At 34.1% G+C, this 22,895-nt stretch overlaps 1 protein-coding gene across 3 annotated transcripts in view; it reads right to left on the reverse strand.

Annotated features, from left to right (window-relative positions):
* The window catches only part of CTNND2 (catenin delta 2), a 1,202,081-nt gene that overhangs the window by 53,852 nt on the left and 1,125,334 nt on the right, over nt 1–22,895 (reverse strand). For all 3 annotated transcript variants that reach the window (XM_074205345.1, XM_074205344.1, XM_074205347.1), the window contains 2 exons: nt 20,081–20,291; nt 10,920–11,004 (listed from right to left, as the gene is read on the reverse strand). In XM_074205345.1, coding sequence (XP_074061446.1) covers nt 10,920–11,004; nt 20,081–20,291 — 296 coding nt within the window. The remainder of the gene's footprint in view (nt 1–10,919; nt 11,005–20,080; nt 20,292–22,895) is intronic.

The following is a 22,895-nucleotide window of genomic DNA, read 5'->3' on the forward strand; positions in this document are numbered from 1 at the left end:
AGAAATACAAATTAAAATAACTCTGAGGTATCACCTCACACCTATCAAATTGGCTAAGATGACAAAAAGAGAAAATGATCAATGTTGGAGAGGTTGTAAGAGGATTGGGCCATTGATGCATGTTGGTGGAGTTGTGAATTGATTCAAACATTCTGGAGAACAATATGGAACTATGACTAAAGAGTAATAATAGTGTTCATACCCTCAACTCAGCAATTCCAATTCTAAGGCCTATACCCAGAAGAAATCATAAAAAAATGTGAAAAGTCCCATGTTCCAAAATATTCATAGCAACTCTTTTTGTAGTGGCAAAGAATTGGAAATTGAGGTGATGCCCATCAATTGGCGAATGGTTAAACAAGTTATGGTACATGAATATTATGGAATATTATTGTTCTTTAAGAAGCCCCAAATGGTTGGACTTTAGAGAAGCATGGAATGAGTTATAGGATCTGATGCTGAGCAAAGGGAGAAGAACCAAGAGAATAATTTACACATTAACAACAAAATTGTGAGATGATCAATCCTGATGGATGCAGCTACTCTCAGCAGTTCAGGGAACTAGGGACAACCCTATTAGACTGGCTGTGGACAATGTTTCCTTATCCAAAGGAAAATAAAGCAAAACAAAAACAAAACAAAACAAAGCAAAATCCTTCAGAATCTAATGAACACCACATTCACTTTTATAAAAAAATCTCATGTATTTCTTTCCTTTAATCCTAATTCCTCATACCAAAAATAACTAATCTGTAGACATGTTTAACACAAATTTTTATGTACAATATTACCCCCAACTGTTCTCCACTGAGGGGAGTGGGAGTGGGAAGGGAAGGTGAAAGGAAATTTTGTAACTTTAAAGTATACATGGCATGTGGATGAATGTTGAAAAACTTTTATAACATGTATTTGTGAAAATAAAATGTCAATAAAAATGAGAAAACATGAAAAAATTATAGTTTAATTATTATCATCCCTCTGAGGTTGTTACTACAGTTACCATTTCCATTTTAAAGATAAAGTAATAGAAGTTTAGAAAAGCTAATTGACCTATCCATAGTTAGACAGTTAATACATGAAAAAGACAAAATTCAAACTCAAGTCTTCTTTGTCTCAAAGCCTGATATTCTACAGATTCCAACTTCTTTCAGTATTTAACCAGTTATGTCCAAAAATCATTGTATTTCCCTTCAAATGCATCCATTTTTCAGACTGTTTCCATTTTTTCTTTAGAATATCTTTCTATGCTACATTACTCTCTTTCATGAACTCTACATTCACACCAAACTAGCCTTATTCTATTTCCCAAACAAGTTTTGTTATTTCCTACAAGTGTCTGAAAGACCAGATACAGTGAGAAAGTCTTAACTAAGACTCTGTTCTGGTGTGATTTCTGAGTAGAAGTCTTTCCTAGAAACTTCCTGGATTGTTTAATGTTCTTCAATTCCAATTATTGTTTATTTAGTGAAAGGGTCAATTGGTAAAGACTGCATACTTGGCTTTCTTGTGAGGATTGAGGATATATATCCTCAGTATTTTTTGATCTATTTATGCCTCTCTGAGGATTAAGACTCCATGTTTGGAAAGAAGTTGGTTGGCTTGGGGTTGGAGCACATAGCTGTCACAGGGAAGACTTGAGAAATGGCCTGTGGTCCCTGGAAGGATAGTCACATGACTCAATCTCATGGAAAGAAAGATATTTTTCTTGAACACCGAGTTCCTGAAATTTCAGCCTTTTGAAATATCAAGATTTCCTAATTCCCCAGGCTTTCAAAGGAATATCAAGGTTTCCTAGATTGAATCAGATCAATAGATAATAGAGCTAGAAGGAATCTTAGAAAACACCTACTCTACCCCTCTTATTTTACAAATGGGAAAAATGAAGCCCATAAAAGATGTATTTTTCTTAAGATCTTACAGATGGTAAATGGTAGAGTTGAGATTTGCATTTAGATCCAATGATTCTAAATTCATCTCAAAAACATGTTTCTAGAATAGAGAAGTAAGTGATTGACCTATGATATAGAATAGCAAAAAAATTGGACTTTGTACTCCATTGCTACTATGAGTAATTTGGATGGTATAGGTTCATTGTGGGAAGAGAGGAAAGTTGTTTCCTTAATAAACCATATTAATATCCCTTCCTTTCTCGTCACTTCCTATAGAGTATTACAACTCTTATGTTAATAGTATTACTGGGCTGGGGGCCTGTATAGATCTGATGGAATGAAAAAGAAACTTATTAGAATGACAATTTTGCCTTACTAGTAATCTCAAGCTTCTTCCCATTCTAAAGGGATACAAGTTTTTTAGGTCTGTACTGTAAAACTGATAATGTGTATAAACTTGGGAATGGATGTGGGACTAACTAGAAATGGGTGATTAATTTTGACTATTTGGGGGTTGTGAATCCTTCTGATTTTTTTAAAAAAAGTGTTTATGTCTTTGTGTGTGTGTGTGTATGTGTGTGTGTTTGTGTGTGTGTGTGTGTGTGTGAGTGTGTGTGTGAGAGAGAGAGAGAGAGAGAAAGAGAGAGAGAGAACTAAATAGAACCTTTACAATTGGCACAAGAGGCACAATTTTGAATAGATCACAAGAGAAATGTGAAAGACCAGGAACCTTGCCTTAGGGCAAACTGACTAGATATGAACCAGATCAGGGGACTTAGGGCAGGCCTTCTATAATTATAAAACAAAAAAAAAATTGCCCCTTTTATTTGCAGAAGCTGAGAAGCCTAATCACTTCTGGATCACTACCCCTTCCCCATCTCCTTAGGGACACCAAGGACATCCTAGCTGGGATGGGAAAGGGAAGCAGATCTTTGATACTCTTTTCTCTCTAGCTTTTTAAGACACTAGTCTCTTCTGGTTCTCCTCCGACTTGTCTGATCATTTCTTCTCAGTTTTCTTTGCAGTATCTTTGTCAAGATCACTCCTACTAACTGTAGGGGTGTCCCAAGGATCTGTTGTGGGCCCTTTTTTCCTTTCCCTTCATACTATTTAGCTTGATGATCTTATTATCTCCAGAGGTTTCAATGATAATTCTATAATAATGATTCTCATATCTTTTTTTTCAGTCCTAAACTCTCTCCCTACCTCCATTCTCATATGTCAAACTCAATATGCCCAAAACTGAATTTGTTACCTCTCTCTAAAACTCCTCACCTCTTTAAATAGCTACCTGAATGAATATATAATTTGTATTTCAGTACAAAAACCATTTGTGATACAAAGTACTGAAATACTTGTCAGAAGTGGTTACCATTTCTTTATTTCAAGGGTCATTGTGATTTGATGTTCAACAACTCACAACCAAATCCTGGTCACATATATGGGTTTTTTTTTTTATTATAAAGAGGCTTCAAAATACTGAATTTCAAAATTAAGAATTGTTATAGAATTTGTGTTCATGAGGAAACATTCAATTATTCCTGTATACATATACATGGCATAGAGAGAACAGGGCATTTGTACTTGCCACTAATGAAAAACCATTCAATTTTCCAAATCATTAAATCAAAGGTCACTTCTATGAACCCAAATCATCAGAGACAATGTTATAAAAAAAAGTAAATTAGAGGTTTAGTGAACAGATAAATCAGAATGATTTTATAGTAAGAGAAATATTTTAGGGGTGGGAGAGGGGAACCAAAGTTAAACTTATTAGAAAATCTACTATCTCTCTTTGAAAATGTCTCTATCATCATTTTCAACTATTCACCAATCTTATTCTTTTCTCAGCATTCAGGCCATTTTTTTAAAAATTTCTCTTATCATTATGGGTGACAAAGTTTATTTTTGCTTTATCATCTATCTCTACTTGCAGACAACTATAAATCAAAGGATGTGTAGCTCTGTATCACTAGAGGGAATTTTCTTGCTGGGATCTTCTACAGTAATGAAATCATAAATCTGGACACCATTCCCTAAAAAAAGGAAAGAAAAAAGAATGGACTGACAAAGTAAAAAAAAAAATTAAAGAAAGCAAGTTGAGGGAAACAGTTAAACTATAGCAACAAATGTGAATGAGTATGTGAATTGTCAGGTGAAGAAATGTCTTCTACCAGTATATAGCATTAGCAAGTTGCCTAGAGTGCCAAATGGTGAAATGACTTGCAGCATTACTGGTCTAGGAAGTTTTCTGAAGAGGGAATTGAACCTAGGACTTCCTGGCTCCAAGACCAGCTCTCTAATACTACACCGAGATTTCTTTCATATCATCTACAAATGAGTTTCATCAATCTATTAAAGCAAAAGAACCCATATTTGATAGCCCCTTTCTAGTAACTGAAGATGAAATGATGTGATGACTATAATATTGAAGTGGAATTCAACAGACCTGAGTCCCAAACCTGCCCTTCTCCTTATCTAGGTCAGTGACCTCATATACTTTGGTGGGTCCCTGTTTCTTTAAAATAAAGAATGAGATCTATAACAGTCTTGGTACTTCATAAATGCTAGTATATTGAATAATTGATTGAAAATTTCAGGGTAGAAAGCTGAGGAATTTGTAAACATTCTCAAAATTTGAAAGTAATCTTTTTTTTAAGGTTTTTTTTTTTGCAAGGCAAATGGGGTTAAGTGGCTTGCCCAAGGCCACACAGCTAGGTAATTATTAAGTGTCTGAGACTGGATTTGAACCCAGGTACTCCTGACTCCAGGGTGGGTGATTTATCCACTGCGCCACCTAGCTGCCCCGAAAGTAATCTTTACAACAAACAAAAGACCCATAATAGGGAGGGGATAAAGATATTACCAGATGAAACATCAGGACAAGGGCTAAGTAGATCACAATGAATGGAGAACATTGGGGTATGAATCATTGAGGAATGGGGGATACTTGTGTAGGTGCTGATATTCCATGTCATGCTAAAAAGACAATATCTACTGTTCTGAGTTTTCTAATTTTAATGGACCAATGCATTTTAATCTAGAAAGCATAACAACATGTAATCAAATTCTGACAAGAGACTTTTTACCTATCATGTTTATTAAATTTAACATTATTAGTTATAGTGTTTTCACTTTAATTAAACAAACATTTATTAAGTACCTCTTCTGAGTGAGACACTGTGCTTTAATTCTGGGGAAATACTCAGTCCTCATTATAGAGACACAAAATAATAGTTAGCTTTTGGCATGTCAAGACTTGCAAAGAACTTTACCGATATTTCCTACTTGATCCTGATCACAATTCTATGAGGTAGGAGTTAGTATTATCCCTTCTTTATTATTATCTTTGTTTGAAAGAAGTTGAAAGATTTGCCCAGGTCCCACAGTGATTAAGGGTCTGAGATAAGATTTGAAGTCTGGTCTTTCTGGCACCAAGTCCAAAACCTTTTCCACTAAGTTACCTAGGCAGCCTACAGATAAGATAGCTTATCCTTCTATTTGAAGTGGGGGGGGGGGGGGGGACCTATGAATATAACCCATATTTCTAAAGAAATTGTAGACTTGAGATCTGAAAGAGAATTTTGGGATCATGTTGTCTGATCCCTTCATTTTTCCAGAAGAGAAACTTGAGACTCAAGTCAAGAAACTTGTCACAGATTGTATAGGGAATAAATGGTAGAGCTCAGATACGAACCCAGGTCTTCTGACTTCAAGTAGATCACTTTTCTACAATATCATATTATCACTAAAGATTACAAAACTATCCTATTTATGATTCCCTTGAATTATCAAATTATAGAGAATTACTATTAAGGATATGCTTTATTTTTCTGTTAAAATTTTATTTTCTCTTAGATTGTTAACTATAATCAGTGAAAAAGATTGGCTGGAAGTCTTAACATTCTAGACTTTCTCTCTCATGATCTCCATTTGTATTCAGAAATGCCCATGAGATTTTAGCTTTGGAAGAATCTCTACATGTGTTGCTCACAGTTCTTTGCTCATTGCTTATGCTCAACAAATATTTGAATCCTATGGAAATAATAGTTGAAAACTGTAACCATCCATCAAAATTTGGTGGTGCAGAGACATGAAGTATTGTTACACAGGCATTTCACTAGGACACTTATTTTTTGGGTAAATTCATCTTAGTCCTCCACCAAAACAAGTTTACTTCTACAACTTCTAAAAAAGCTCAATTAAGAGGAGTGTTATGGAAAGGGATTCCATAACACCAATCTTTAGCTTAGCTTTATAATGAAGTTTCAGTATACAGTGTATTAATGGGAAATATTTAACTATCATATTCTAAAATTTGATAAAAAAATGTATTTAAATATAATTTTGGGTTTTTTCCAAGGCAATAGGTTTAAGTGAATTGCCCAAGGTCACACAGCAAGGTAATTAGTAAGTGTTTGAGGTCATATTTGAACTCAGGACTTCTTGACTCCAGGGCCAGTGGGTCTATTCACTGAGCTACTTAGTTGTCCCTTAAATATAAATTTGTTTTAAGTTTTTTTGCAAGACAATAGGGTTAAGTGGCTTGCCTAAGGCCACACAGCTAGGCAATTATTAAGTGTCTGAGGCCAGATTTGAACTCAGGTATTCCTGACTCCAGGGGCAGTGCTTTCTCCACTGCGCCACCTAGCCACCCCTTAAATATAATTTTTAAAGAAAGACTTTCATATTTTCTGATCACAATTAACCATTAACTCAAATTCACTTATTTTACATTCACTGTTGACAATTTTCTATTTCTAAAAAATAAGCTACTAGATTCCTCTTAAAAAGAATCCTGTTTGGGGATTATACTCATTTCAAAGGAAGTGTAGCCTTGAGGCCTCATTTGTGATAACAAGATGAAAAAAAGTAACCTTTTCAAGATTTCATTCCCTTTTAATTTATCTGTTATATTTATTATACACATTTCACCACTAGGGGAAAAAGACTTTGAAGAATTTAGGAAAGTATTACAGAAGCAATAATTCATATATATGCATTTTAACATGCAATGTGCCAGAATTTCTTCCAAATGCCATCTTTTTTGAAGTATATTAACTTTGGAATTCAGGGGAAAAAATTCACAGAACTTATTGAGTGACACTATATAGTAAATAAGGTATAAATTGCTTATTTCTCTCTATTGTTCTCTCATTTCATTTGTAGTGATCCAATTTTACCATTCCTTCTTAGCTACTGACATTTTCATCTTATTTTCCCCTCTCTTCTGAATTATGTTATATATCTGTTTTAAAAATAAGACCTAGGTGTTTATTTTTCCTCTGGAAACAAACTAATCTGGTTTACCTTTGAGCTACTCACAAGTAGCTCACATTAAACTATAGTCAGTTTGCTAAACCACCTGGGAAAAGAATCTACTTCACTGTAGTAAAGATGACATTATTCTTGTTTGGTACATCATTGTTGTGAGCAACGTAAAACCCTATTGGGTTAGAGGTTGTAAGGAAATCTCAACAATCAAAAAAGGTGATGATGGAAGAGATGAAAGAAATCAGGGATTTAGGTAAAGAGATAAAACTTTGCAAAGTGATAACAAAAAATTTCTTTTTTGCAATCTAGTGCAGTAGCTAGAATATTAGATCTGGAGTCAGGAAGTTAAAATAAGACCTCAGATATTTACTAGTCATGTCATCCTGTGGGTATGTTACTTAACCTCTGTCTGCCTCAGTTTCTTCTTTTGTAAAAGGGGATAATACTAGTCCTGATGTGAGGATCAAATGAGATATTTATTTAAAGAGAAAAAACCTCTGCACATTGTCTAAGGCATAATAGACACTTTTAAAATGCTTGCTCCTTTCTCCTTCCCCATAATTTATACAATATTTATGTAGAAGGTTAAAAATAACTCATATTCATCTACAGCAGTTAAAACAATTGCAGGGCTATAGAGGTCTCATCAGTGCTTTGGAAACTTGAGAACTATTTTTATATTCATGGTCTGCCACCATCATCATCATCATCATCATCATCAAAAGGTACTTTTGAAGACTCTAGTTAAATATAGTACTGTATTAAGTGCTCTACAAAGACTATTAGAGATTTCATCTGATATCTAGAAGTTGAGAGAAGGAATGGAATTTTAAGAATTCAAGTTGAAAATAAGCTCAGTCTAAGAGATAACAGACTCAGAGACTTCAGTTCTGGAAGAGAGATCAAAGTGACCTCAAATGCCATCTGGTCCCTCCCATTTCCTATCAGTTAGACTTCTTTTGAACTTCTCCATCATGTATTCCTGCCTGGGGAAACACAGGCAAGATTGAGTTAGGTGGAGCACTGGCCCTGGAGTCAGGAGGACCTGAGTTCAAGTCTAGCCTCAGATACTTGATACATATTAGCTGGTTCACCTTGGGCTAATCATTTAATCCCATTGTCTCACTAAAAAAAAAGAGAGAGATTGAATCAGTCTTATAGAGACACTTATATTTCATCTGTATTCTTGCTCCTCTGATTTAATTGGACCCTGTGACTAGAGGTCAGGGTCAGGGGCTCCAGGACTTCCTTTGAGTAGGGGTACCCAGCAGAGTTTTCTCCCCATTTTCCTACAGCTATGTTATGTTGGGATTTCTCTATCATGCCCCCTGTTCTGAATTCCTTCTCTTTTCCCTACCTCACTTTTCAGCTTCCTTTGTCTTCCCTCATTAGATTGTAAACTCCTTAGGGCTGGAATTGTCTTTCTTTTTATTTTTATTTCTAATCCCAGTACTTTGCACAGTGGCTGACATGTAGTAAATGCTTAATAAATGTTTACTGACAATTAACTAGTCCAACTCATTTTACAGTTGAAGAAACCAAGGCCCCAGAGATGAAATGAATTGTTCACAAGAAGCAGAAGAGGGACCCAGATGCCCTGATTGCCCTCACTTCTGATTGTACTGTACTATGCTGATTATTCAAGCATAAAAGGAAAGACCCATCTTTCTAATCTTTCATAGCAATGGAGTTAAACTCAAATATAAACAAGGGCCATTAAACCATATATATAAGGATTCCTATGAGTCACACATTAAGTTAGTTTTAAAATATATTATTTATATTTTATTATATATTTTTGGGTTAAGTATTTCTCAATTACAATGTAATCTGGTTTATGTTGCACTCATCAGTGTTATGGACCACATATAATTCATATGCTATGTATAAAACTTTTGTTCTATAGTATCTAAGATATCAGATGCTCATTAAATGCTAAAGAAATGAAATGCAAAGGCATGATTCCTCTAGGACCATGTAAGAGAAGACTTTCCTTGCCTGCATCCAAGCTATTTCAATAAATGGGAGACCCTCATATATACAAAGAAGAGAATTTTACAATCTCAGTAAACTATTCCAGTATCTAATGCTCTAGAATTCCCTCCTAAACACATAATTTAAATCCCTCCTGTTTCAATTTAAACCAATTTCATCTTGTAGTGTTAAAAAGATAATCTTCAGAAAAGAAATATACAGGTTAAATTTTGAGAACTATTAGAATGTCTTAAGGGAAGTAATAGGAGACCTTGGGGAAATTTAAAAGCAGATTGGATATCTTGCTAAAGTAACTTATTAAATTTTCTCATTCGTATTGGCTTAGAATAGGAGAGATTTTCCCTTTAGCAAAACGGGTATCATTTTCTAGGCCCTTAGCTTCCTACTCACCCTCATTTCCCACTATCCAGTTAGGCTCCTTCATACCATCAAGACCTAATCAGTGATGGTGATTTTTAATATTATTCTTCATACTGAGGACTTTCCTTCATATATCTAAGATAGAAAATGTGCCCTACTATAGAACGAGAGACAATAATTCAGAACATCAACCTATTATCACACATAAATGATTTATATGTTCACTTTTGAGAGCTTGACTTTATTTATGATTGTTAATTATCTGTCTCTAATTGTCTTCGTTATTATTTGTTAAACTCTTTGAAACATTTTAAAGTGGACATTGTTGATATATTTAAAAAATAAAGTTAAAAGAACTAAATTTCTTTGAACTAGTCCTTTTAGAGAAGGAGTTTTCAACATAAATACCCAACATTTTTATTCTAACCATTTTGGATGAAAACCAAGTGTATTACACATTTCTGCCTTCTTAAACAGAACTTGCAAAGCATATTTTAACTTTTTTTTCTGGTGAGATATAGGATCATCATTATAAACACCAATTATGTTCTAAAACAGTGATGTATTGAAAGATTATTGAGGTGTAATAGCTTAAACTTATGCTAAAATAGTCAGATCTTCTACTTCTTAAATTCTTATCTCTTTTAAAAATTATTTTGGTTTTCTCCTGTCTTTTTGAAATAACAGTAACTCATATTTTTATAGTATTTTAAAATTTATAAAGTGTTTTTCCCTTAACAATCTTGTGAGGCAGGAAGTGTAAGGATCATCCCAATTTTACAGATGAAGAAACTGAGGTTCAGGGAAGTCATGTGACTAGTCAATGGTAAGTCCTGAATTTGGAATTCAATCAATCAATCAATCAATAAGCATTCGTTAAGTGGCTACATGTACTGCTGTGCTATGTGCTGGGGGGGAAAAAAAGATAAAAATTGAAATAATTCTTGTAGTTTTACTGACTCCTGATTGAACATTTGAGAAAAAAATAACACTCTACAGTTGTTGGTGTGGCTACACTTAGCCACTTTTTTTACTCCCCAACCCTGGTCCCCACTCTCAATATAATTTGCCACTTCTAATCTATTCTGTCCTGAAAAATCAGATAATAAAGCTTTTTAGAAAAGTGTGTAAAAGACCAATTATATCCCTAAGCTACAATGTTTGCCACTTAATAAATCCTGGTGGATTTATTGACTGATAGAAGGGCTGAAGTTCTTATGAATAAAGCTCATGAATTCCATTTCATGGACTTGGTGACATTTATTTTCTTCCAGATGCTTAGCGATATTTTGAACAATCTAAGTAGCTGGTCGCCTTCTGGTCAACAGGTGCCAACCACTGTCTACTTAAATATCCTCCCATTTGTCTTGATGATGACCTAGAAAATCAAGGAAATCTTACCTTTTTGTAGAGACTCCTCAGATCTCTGTACTGCCACATGCTATTTAGGACCTGAGATGCTGCCTTTACCACTTTTGGAGAATGTCTAGCGCAGAAAGGAGAAAGCAGAGAAAAACAATGACTTCTGTAACTCGAGGCACAACACAAAATGATGTCATGAAATGTTAGACATCTTTGCAATTTTTCTGTTTCTGTTTTCATCTTGGTTTAAGGTTTTACAAAGTAAAACTTCATTATCACCCAACGAAATAGAAAGTATTACTATTATTATCATCATGTTCATTTTAAAGATGAGGAAGCTAAATTTCACATGGAAAGTGGCTTTGAAAAAAGACACTTAGGCAGCACAGCCCAGGACTCAAACTCAGGTCTTTCTGAGAAGTCTGTCTTAAGAACAACTTCACAGGCTATAGTATTCTTTACTGAAAAACATCAAGACCTTAGAAAGGTCTGACTTGACCAAGCATTCAATTTGTAAAGACAAAGACAGGATTTTTTCCCTTTTTTATTGAAAATGTAAAGAATAGTAGAAATATAGTAAATAGAGAAATACAGTTAAATTAATCCTCTGTGGAAAAGAAGACTATAAAAATGAGCCTCTGGAAGAGACAAAACTGGATTTTGGGGGCAATAGTACTGGTCATGCCTAGGAGGAAATTAAGTTCATTTTTGTTTCCTCAGGTCTGGAGTGCAGCAGCTATCACTAAGGATTTGCAGGGCTTCTCCTTCCAGTGTCTTGTCTGAGAAACAAATACATGTAAACACACCCTATATCTCATGCTGACGGATCAGGCTTGAGCTCAGAGCAAATGTTGGAAATAAGCTCTCTACAAGCTTAAAGTAGTGTGGGTGGTTGTGTAGGTGGGACTTATTAATAACAATTTTACCTATTATGTTAATAAAAATAATTCAAGTTTTGTATGCTTGGAAATTTTCTGGGGTTATTTAGTGAGCATATCTATGTGTGTTTTTATGTTATTACATACACACACAGCTATGGTTAGCAAACTCCCCAATGAGGACTCTCAACCAGTGCAGTTCATTAAAGATATATATCAATTGATAGATCATCCTTAGTTGATAAGTTTACATCAACAAAGTGAAGACTGGCAAGTTCTACCAAGCTGGGGAGACTTTCTGCATCATCAAGTTGACTTCAGGATGTCATTCATTCATTCATTCATTTATTGTCTATATCAGTTTTGGATGGCTAACTAACTACCCAGTGTTATCTGCCTTAGTGGAGGAAATACTTTTACTGAGGAAGACAGGGATCCTTGAAATAGCAGATCATAGGATTAAAGAGTTATAGATGGACACCTTTAAAGTAAATCACCCAGACCAAATTGCATCAATCAATCCATCAAAAAAACAGCTATTAATCACTATCTCCCTTGGATTTTTAATAGTTAAGGATTTTATAGTTAAGGAAAGTGAGATAAAGAAATTAAGGATTTTGTCAAAAATATACAGAAGTAAATGACATCATATCCTTAAGACTCAAAATTCAGCATTTTTCTAATGCTAAAGTATATATATATATATATATATATATATATATATACATATACATCTGACATTTATGCATAAATACATGTACAAATATGTGTATGTGTGCACAGAAGCACACATTTATACTTATGAACATATTTGTGTGTATGTGTACCTATGCACCTAGACATAGACATGGATGAGGATTTGTATTCTCTGTTTCTGAATCCTTGGACTACTCTGTTATGCTTGAGATCTTTTCACTCTAGAATTTTTTTACTACTCAGGGTCTTCTCATCTTGAAACATCCCTTCACTCTTCATATTGGAGAATTTCCTCTGGGGTCATCTTTTAAGAAAGGATCAAGAATGACGATCCTTCTTCATTTTCTATCCAACACTGCTTCTGTCTTTCTGGACATGACCACTCTCCCTCTCTTCCATCCTTTCTTTGTCATTCTCTTGCTTTTCAGTGTTGTCTTCCATTTTTAGGTTATAAACTCTTTATGTCCAGGGACCATATTTCTTTCTTTCTCTTTTTTTGCTTGTATTTTTATTCCAATAAATGTTTGCCATATATCAACATATATTAGTTCTCATTAGTTCTCAAAATATTTCCTTGAGAGAATGAATATCCTATCAAGACAAATTTATTTATACATTGCTATTCACTGAAAATATTGGTTAACTCTTTTGGTGCAAGAGCATAGTATATTTAAAAAAACATTTTAAATTTTTGTAAGTCAGTGGGGTTAAGTGACTTGCCCAAGGTCACACAATTAGGTAATTATTAAGTGACTGAGACTGGATTTGAACTCAGGTCCTCCTAACTCCAGGGTTGGTGCTCTATTCATTGTGCCTCCTAGCTGCCCCTCCCCAAAATGCATATATTTTTTAAAAAGTTTTATTTGGTATTTAGTTGTTTTAGGTTCATTTATAGCATAGTTAGGAAGAAACTAACACAAACTGCAACTCTGATTCCTTGTAAATTGTGGCCCAAATTTGGCACAAAATATTCAGTACTGGGACAAAAGGAAATTTTTTTCAGCACTGAAAGAGTTAATGGCACAGAAAGTTATTATATTGGGTATCATGTTTTATATTAATACTGAATTGTCACAACTTAAGAATAATTTTTTATCTTTACACTGATATGAATAATTTTGTTTAGCTTTCTTGTTGACTATGAACATTTTATCATTTACATAATCAACAAAGTTATATTGATATTTGCCTCTTACCTAGCTACTTATCCTTAAAAATAGGCAAATCACAGCAGCTACAATTTTAGAAATATTTAAGTAATAAGAACTAGATTTTAATTTTGTTTCTAGACAATGATTAAATGGAAGAGACTATTAATAGATGATGACTAAAAAACTGAAGCCTGTCCATTTAAATGACAACAAATCACAATATTAATCACAACTTTTGAAGGTTAAAAAGTCTTTGCTTTCTTGATAGGTTTTATTTTAGATATATTAGACTGATGCTATAGCAACTTGAAGTATTTCAACCACTTGGTATTGATTCTTTCTAATATGACAAGTGATTATAATAAAAGTTACTATCTATGATGCTTTTTCTGACAATAATCATGAAACTGTGAATAGCATTTCTGCCTAATGGAAAGTTGCAGTGATATACTCAACATTTATTTCCTATGGGACAGTTAAAACTGCAAATATAAATGTATTTGTGAAGCAGATGGACTAGAGTGTCAATGATGAGTTTTTAAAATTATGTGAAAAGAATACCCTAAATAAAGGCATAAAGACCTTAAAATAGTGACCAAAAAAATGATTGCTAATGGCCAGAGCTTACATGATAGCTGGATTATCTGGCTAAATGCAGTCTAACTAATTCGATTGGGGTTTTTTAAGATTTATTTTTTTGCAAGGCAATGTGGTTAAGTGGCTTGCTCAAGGCCACACAACTAAGAATTATTGTGTCTGAGGTCGGATTTGAACTCAGGTACTCCTGACTCTAGGGCTGGTGCTCTATCCTCCTAGCCTCACCTAACTAATTTGATTGAAAAAGTAAACAAATTCATGCTTTAATCACCTCTATCAGAAGCATGGATCCATTTAGTATTAGTCTCTATCATTTATCTTGAAAAGTTATGGTGACCTAATCAAAGACAATCATTAGACTCAGCTGATAGATATTGGAGATAGAGCCTTTATTTTTCAGTATTAATGTTTTGGGTCTTTTTTTATTTGTAAATGAAACAATAAACAGATACCTGATAGAATTGCAAAATGAGTGATAATAATCTTACTGCAAAATATGTGAAATGGAAGACTCTGACACTTTTATACCTGATTGCCCTGTGATTTTTTTAAAAGAAGAATCAAATTAGAACTAATTCCATTTTTTGGGTAATAATTTTGGAAGAACGAGTTTTTTTGGAGTAGATTTATAAGCATTTTATAAATTTATAAGGCTGAACTCAATTTTCAAGCTATACCTGATTCTAAAATTCCAATTTCAATAAAGAATTATTATCATACAAAATGTATCCTAAAAGGATATCTGGAAACACTGTCATCTGCAGTCACAATGCAATTGGGGTATGAAGTTCTCATAAAGAAATGCAGGGTAACTTTTCTGGCTCATTTTTTTTCAGACCAGTGAAAGAATTAACCACTTGAATATTACTGGAGGACTCTGAGAGATGAAGAAATTACTGAATTATATTGGGATACAAATAATTATTTTCATCAAAGATAAAAAGGCAATATAAATTGAAGAACTGATGATATTGGCTAATTAGTTGGAATCCTAGCTCTTCTATGAAATCCTTCCTGATTCTCTCTTCCTTGATCCTGGTTCATTTGAATTTCACACACCACACTGCTTATATTTTTCTGATGCACTTAGCATATTTGATTCAATTTTGAAAGTATTTATTAATCACCTAATGCAAAGACAAAAATCAGCTCCTATTTCCAATTAAATTAGAGTTTCATTGGAAACTCCTGGGAGAAGAAGGGGATTATACATAGATAGATAGATAGAAGATAGATAGATGATAGATATAAAATATATACAATATCATTCCCAGGGTATAGAAAGAGCAGAACTGGGAGAATCTGGACAGTCATTTTGTAGTAGGTCACTCAAGTGGAACCTTTAAAGCAGCTAGGAATTCTAAGAAGCAGTGACAAGGGAGAGCATTCTGGGTATGTGGCTCAGCTTATGCAAAAGTGTGGAGATGGGGAATGGCATGCCATGTGTGAAGAAGAGTAAGGTCATTTTGGCTGGGAAGTGAGGGAAAGAATTCTGTGTTCTGGCTAAAAAGAGCATGAAGACAGACCATGAAAGACTTCAAATGCTAACATTTAATTTGTATTAGTTATCTTTGTGTATATTTCCTTTAGATGATAAGCTTCATAAGGACAAGGAGCATGCCTTATTTAAATTTTGTATATCTTCTAGCAGAGTGTTCTACTCCCGTACTGAGTTGTAGCACTGAACTGAATAGTACAGTGTGGTACTTGTTATGGCTTAGTTCTCCACTTGCTATACATGTTAAATATAGACTTTCTTCAGCAATGTCATTGGACCCTAATTACTTAATGACAAAGCTTGAATAGAGCTTCTGAACAGAGCCAGAATGTCTATCAGAAGGAGTCAGGACTTTTCACATTATCATTTAAAATTTGAGCCAGAAAAAATTTCTTGGTTTATTAATATAAAAGATAGTTCTATCAATTACAAGATTTATAACTAGAAGTAGTGACTTTAAGAATCAATGTAGTTCAAACCTCTTAGATTACTGATAAGGAAACTGAGGACCTTCCCCCAGGTTCAAATAGGAAATGTTGGAGTTAGGATTCAAACTGAGATTGATAACTTTATGTCTCATACTCTTAATATTGTCCCTTGATGTTATATCATATGGATTAATTTCACCAGATAATTTTATTTCCTTGTCACAATAACTTCAAAGATGAGTGGCTCTCTTCTTTCAGGTGTTCTGGTTATTATTATAAGATTATTACATTAGAATGTAGATTATTCATAGACATCCGAGCCTAAAGAAACAACTGAGTTCCCAGACCTCCCTCAACACCTCTCACTGAAAGCATATTGATTTCTGTTCTTATGAATATGTATAGTCACGTCAGCATGTTTTTGTGGGCATATGTTTTCATTGTGATTTTCCTGCTTAAGCAGCAGAGAAACACACTGAGATGACTTCTCAGCACTCAAAGCATTTAGGTTTAAGATTCTTTAAGTGCTTCTGATGTCATTCACAGAAGAAAACTGTTTTTCTCCCCATACTGCAGCCCATTTCATCTCAAATGTGATATTGCGGGCTAGGACTTAAGCAAGCAATCTCCACAGGGGTGTTATTACATCAAGGCTTAATGGGGCTTCTCTACTTAATAGGAAAAAAAATTGAATCATAATATTGGATTGATGGGTGACCATGCCTGAAGGTCTCAAGGTCCCAAAATAGAGATTCTAAAAAAAATCTCACATAATAGTATTTACATTAACATTAAATGCAATTATAATACAGCAATGATTCCCATAGCACAGAACCCAAGAACCTTTTGTAAAAGCAAGAAAGGAAGAAAGAAAAGAAAAAAAAGAAAGAAAAAGAAAATTAACCTTGAGGCTAAATGTGAATGACATTTTATAGGAAGAAGGAAAATGACAGAATTTTTCCTCTAATGGGAAAAATGCCTACTCCTTTCAGTCTCTGTAAATAAAATTTAGTGAGTTTTCTTAAATTTGATAATTAATAAGAAAATAATAAATTAAGTTTCTAACCTACCTTTTAAGGGATTATTTTTTTTTCTATCCTCAGCATAGGGTGCTATGTTACACAAAGGAACAGGATGGGGCTATGATTTCCTTGGCACAGGGATTCTCTAGATGACAGATCTCTATCAGTATATCATTGCCTTCTTGGAAATTTAATAGAACTACCTAGAACATGGAGAAGTTAGGTAACTGGACTAAGTTAACACAATCAATGTGTTGCAAAGATGAGACTTGAACCCTTATTCAGGGCAGATTTTTAATATTGTATGTATTTTATTTTTGCCTGGGATTGGATTAAATGATAAAGTTTTTTGGGGGAATGATCAATTCTTTTTTAAAAAAATGAATAGATAAGGTAAGGAGAGTCAGTATGATATTATGGTATAAATTACCAGTCTTACAATAAGAAAGACCTTTGTCTAACTTTTGCTTCTAAGATATCCTTTCTACATGAGTATGGGAAAGTCACTTTGTCTCTAAGTGCCCCAGGAAACTCTCAAAGACTCCAAGTTACAGCTATACTTTTAACAGAAAAAGGAAATTTTCACAAAAGGAATTCAGATGAAAAATCAGAGATCTGAATAGAAAAAAATTATAGTGGATTCTTAAAACTAAAATGGTGGAACAATTCACAATATGTTGGGGGCAAGGCCTATGGGGATAGGATTCAGGGAATAAATAGATATTCTAGTGATTTTTACTGGATAGTTTTAGACCTGTGTTTTCGTGGAAGGAATATGGAGTTTGAAGAGTATTTTTCTTCTTATTTATTTTGTTTGTTTATAAAGTTTTTATGACAAAATAATACAATATGATTGATTTATTGAATTAACACTCAATAACACACATAATGCATGTGCTCATTTATATTAAAAGTCAGAATTAGTAGAATAAATGTGCTTTGCTAATGGTTTGCCAGGAATATGGAACAAAGTGACATTTTTGTGTTTTATAGCTGTTAGGCTCAGAACTTTGGTTTAATAGTTTCTGAGAGCTGTCCCTGATAGTTCTGCCCAGGGTCTTGCTAAGTATGGCCACAGAAGAATTAAGCAAATGAATATGAATGGCACAATTTTACTCATAATTATTTCCATAAAACAATTCAAATATGAATCTTACTGAGGTTCAGTAATCCTACAATTAGCAACAATGAAAAGCAAGACAATGCAATTATTTACCACAGAGGCCACACCCCTATTGAACATCACCTAAAATGATTATATAGCCCCTTTATTCTGCTTACTGAATTAGGAAGCATGTCTTAAGTCAAAATTATTGAACAACTATGTGGTAGATCAAATGATTTCATAATACCTTCTCTTACCCTTCTCCTTTCTCTCTTCTCCCTCTGCCCTTCCCTTCATGTAACCACACAAGCATACCCATTTGATTTATCATAATCTTGTTTTAGGGTAATGCTTAAACCCATATAAAAATAAACAAACTTCTATCCTTTCCCCTTCCCAACCCTCTAATCAAACCCTAACCAACCAAAATATATCCATATATCCTAATCATGAACTATTATTCTTAATCCTGAACATTCTGATTTAATTGGTGCTGCTGTTTTTGTTGTTCAGTCAATTCTGACTCTTTTTAACCTCATTCAGGATTTTTCTTGGCAAAGATACTAGAATACCTTCTCCAAAGCTCATTTTACAGATGAGGAAACTGGGGCAAACAACTTGTCCAAGGTAACAAAAGTAGTATCTGAAACCATATTTCAACTCAGGTCTTTCTGATTCCAGGCCTGACACTCTTATCTGCTGTACCCACCTGGTTGCCTTTTTATTTGATGTTAGATAACATTGAAATTTATGTATTAGAATAATAATCATTTATTTCAATGTTTGTTCATTTAATCAATGACTTATTCGATTACCAAAATATGTGAAGTTCATAACTTAAGGTAGATGATAATTATCATCATTTTATATTTCTGTTTAATCATTTTGCATCTGCTTCCCAGCCAGTTCTCATCTCCACAGGATAAGATGCCCTCTCAGGATCACTTCTAAACTCCTCACCATTCTTCTCACTTATGCCCTAATTGACACCGCCTTCCTCTGCTAACTTTCTCCTCTGATTGGAGGACTGGAGTACCAAATTCCTCCCAATGCCTTTGTTCAAAGAGAACTGCATCTGCTGCACTGCCAGATATCTTCCTTTTCTTCCCTTTCCTGCCTCCTTTGCTGGAGGTAGATTTTTGATAGGTACTTCCTGAAAAGCAGTAACTTTCATTTTATTGTATTAATTGTATCTCCACAGTAGCACAGTTCATGGAACACAGTGGGTGTTAACTAAGTGTTTATTGGACTAGACTGGATGGTATCTATAAGAAGCAAAAAACTGAACAAGTCATTGCTTCAATATTGATAACCTATCTAGGGCTTAGTTCAATGAAAAGTATTGAATAGAGCACAGTATTAGGAATCAGGAAATCAAGGTTCAAATCTTGCCTTATCTACTTAATACAGTTATAAACTTGGGCATATCCGTTAACCTGCCTGGGCCTCATTTTCTTTTTCTGTAAAATGAGGAGGTAGGACCTGAGGCTCTCTAAGGTCTCTCCCAACTTGATAATTCTGATTCTATAAGCTATTCCCCTACTAAAATATTTCTGATGACTTGGTCTGGGTCAGAACCTTATGAAACAGACATGAATTATTTTTCAAATGTTAATTACTAAGCAGCTTTGCTTTATTATTGGACATGAATAATGAAAGTCTTTTCTGTTTCCTTTCTTTTAACTAGCAGGGTTAATTAAGCAAGTGATTTACAATGAGGTTAAATAATGCATCTCCTAAGTAGCTGAGAAAAGGCATACTTATTTGACACCAATAATATTTATTTTAAGAAGTCCCAATGGTGCATAGCAAATTTATAACTTACTTGTCTCCTTTACTTTTGGAGATTCCTACCAACTTCTCAATCCCTCCAGCATCTCGTAAGGCCTTGGCATTCTCCATATTCTTAGTTATCACTTCATGCAGAGTACAGCAGATGGCAGTAACAGTGTCATCAGACATGGCTTTGCTGGCTGAATTGTTGCTGTTGTTCCCTCCAGGAAGCCGATGGACCAGGTCTCTCATGGCATACTTGCCTTTGGGAGAGAACAGAAGGAGAGAGGTTGAGATGAAGCCAGAAGGAAGATGGTAGTGGTTGAGGTGGGGAGATGCCAGCCCAAAAAAACACAAAAGCCCAACAATATCTTGTAAGTTTCACATCCTAGCATATATTTTTGATCATGATCAGAGGAGAGTGAAATACTAATATACACCTCAGTGCTTTTTTAAATTGGTTTTATTACTATTATTTTATGCCTTTTCTGATAGAGATACAGAAAAGAACTGAGCAATTACAAAGAAATCACCATTGAAAGAGAAAAAAAAAATGCCCCCAAACCCCAAAGTGACATTTCACCTAGTGAGACCTTTAGGACAAAAGAACTTTGAAGCTTGAAGTCAAAGATGACTAAGTAGACACAAATGCTATAGCTACAGACCCTTCCTTTTTGTGTTTTTTTGGCAAGGCCATAGGGTTAGGTGACTTGCTCAAGATCACACAGCTAGGTAATTATTAAGTGTCTGAGGCTGTATTTGAACTCTGGTCCTCCTGACTCCAGGGGTGATGCTCTATCTACTGCACCACCTAGCTGCCCCTTATAGTTTCTTTCAAGGAACTCTTAATTGGCACAGAGAAATGGAGGGAATAAGTACTTATTGAATAACTGTTATGTCCCAGCAATAGTGTTAATTGCATATATTATTTCAGATTAATGACTGATGGAAATCTTGCAGTTTCCAAGAATACATTTTGAAAACTACTGTTTTATATCAAGAATAGCTTACTTGACTAAGAAGAGTAGATCAAAATTTATCAGTCATTTCAACAAGGGGACAGAATTATTTTGTTTTCAATATTTCAACAGCTAATTCATTGACAAAACAATTCAACAATTAATTAATTGTTTAATCCATGCCAGCATGGTGAGAGATGTAAGATAAAAAAAATCAATAGGGCTCTCCCATATCTTTCTGAGATTAGTGATATTATTTTAGGTTTTTCTAAGAACATACTATGTTTTACATGAGAGCATCAATGAATTTTTTATTGTATTTTTTCTTTTCTCTTTAAGGCTGCATATAAAGCTTCGAAGTGTGATAAGAGGCTCTAGGCCCATGGATTGACCATTCCTGCCCTGAACTCCTTTCTGCTTTCCTCACTTGATTAGTAGGAATGGTACTTCCCAGAAAACCATTCCTATGATCTTTTGGTCAGCAGATAATTTAACAATATTTAAGTCACCCTAATTCTGATAGTAGAGAGAAACAGTCAGTTTTGACCTAATGTTAGAAACCATTAAAAAGTATTTGGAATATCATATAAGAAATTGATAGATTTTTGAATACTTTTTATTTCCTATAAGATATACACTAGCACTATAGAAAGAAGGAGATTTAGGGGACATGAGAATTTTTTAGTTGCCAAAACTAAAGTAGCATGATTATAGAATAAATATCCAGTGGCGTGGTATGATTTGAGAGACATCCATGCTCAAAAATATCTCTCCCATTGGCCTATCATTGTCCTTAAAATTCCCATATTTATCATTTTTTAGGTTAATATGCTAAGGACCTTGTTTAAATAAAAATTCTATCAAATCACCCAAAACATTACTCTATTATCCATTAACATAACAAGATATACCAGATAGAATTAGAGTTGGATTATTTTGCTAATTACCTAGTAAAGACACGTGAAAATGGGGAGGAGGGCATAAGAAAGGGAGTAGAAGATGGGAAAGGTGGCTTCAATTTAGTGCCCAGAGACCCTGAAGACCAGGGAATTACAAAGAGAGGTCAAATAATGAGCCATGTAATTATTGGTAAGCCACCTAAACTCTCTAGAGCCTCTGTTTTCTCATCTTCAAAATGAGGATAATAATATCTGTTCTACTTTCATCACATGGCTGTTGTGAGGAATGTGTTATAAATCTCAACAAACTATATAAATATATGTCTTTGGGTTTCTAGTGTTGGATAAAGGTAGTAGAGGATTCTGGAAGACCTTATCTACTTCTAAATTTTGACTTATAATAGTATTTTATTATGTAATTTATTACCTTGTAATTTATTATGATTATATAATTTATTATAATTAACATTTATATAGTATTTACTCTGAACCAGACACTGTGCTTAACACTTTATAGTTATTATCTCATTTGATCCTTAGAATTACCCAGGGAGGTAGGGTCCAATATTAAACTCATTTTACAGATGAGAAATAGGGTCATTCATCTTGTAAGTGCCTGAGACAGAATTTGAATTTGTATCTTTCTAAATCCATCCCTTGAATGGTCTAGCTTCCTCTATAGAACTTCTCAGAACTTTTCAAGGGATCATAAAATTAGAAACTGAAAACATCTCAGAGGTCATCCAGGCATTTTAATGGCAGAGGAAATTGAAACCCAGTGACTTGCCCAAGGTCATATGACTATTAAATATTGGAGCCATATTCCTTTATAGAGACAGTTCTTTATCCACTGAACCTGTCCCTCATGAACAGATTCTTATGAAGACTAATCTTAATTGGAATAAAAAGGAGAGATTAAGTATATGAAAGAAAGTTTAGTTGTACTGTTCATTTCCAATTAGATTTATTTTTATTATTTTTTTAGGAGGAGGACTTGAAGCTTCAATTG

Source organism: Macrotis lagotis, chromosome X (assembly GCF_037893015.1).
Source record: "Macrotis lagotis isolate mMagLag1 chromosome X, bilby.v1.9.chrom.fasta, whole genome shotgun sequence".
NCBI lineage: Eukaryota > Metazoa > Chordata > Mammalia > Peramelemorphia > Peramelidae > Macrotis > Macrotis lagotis.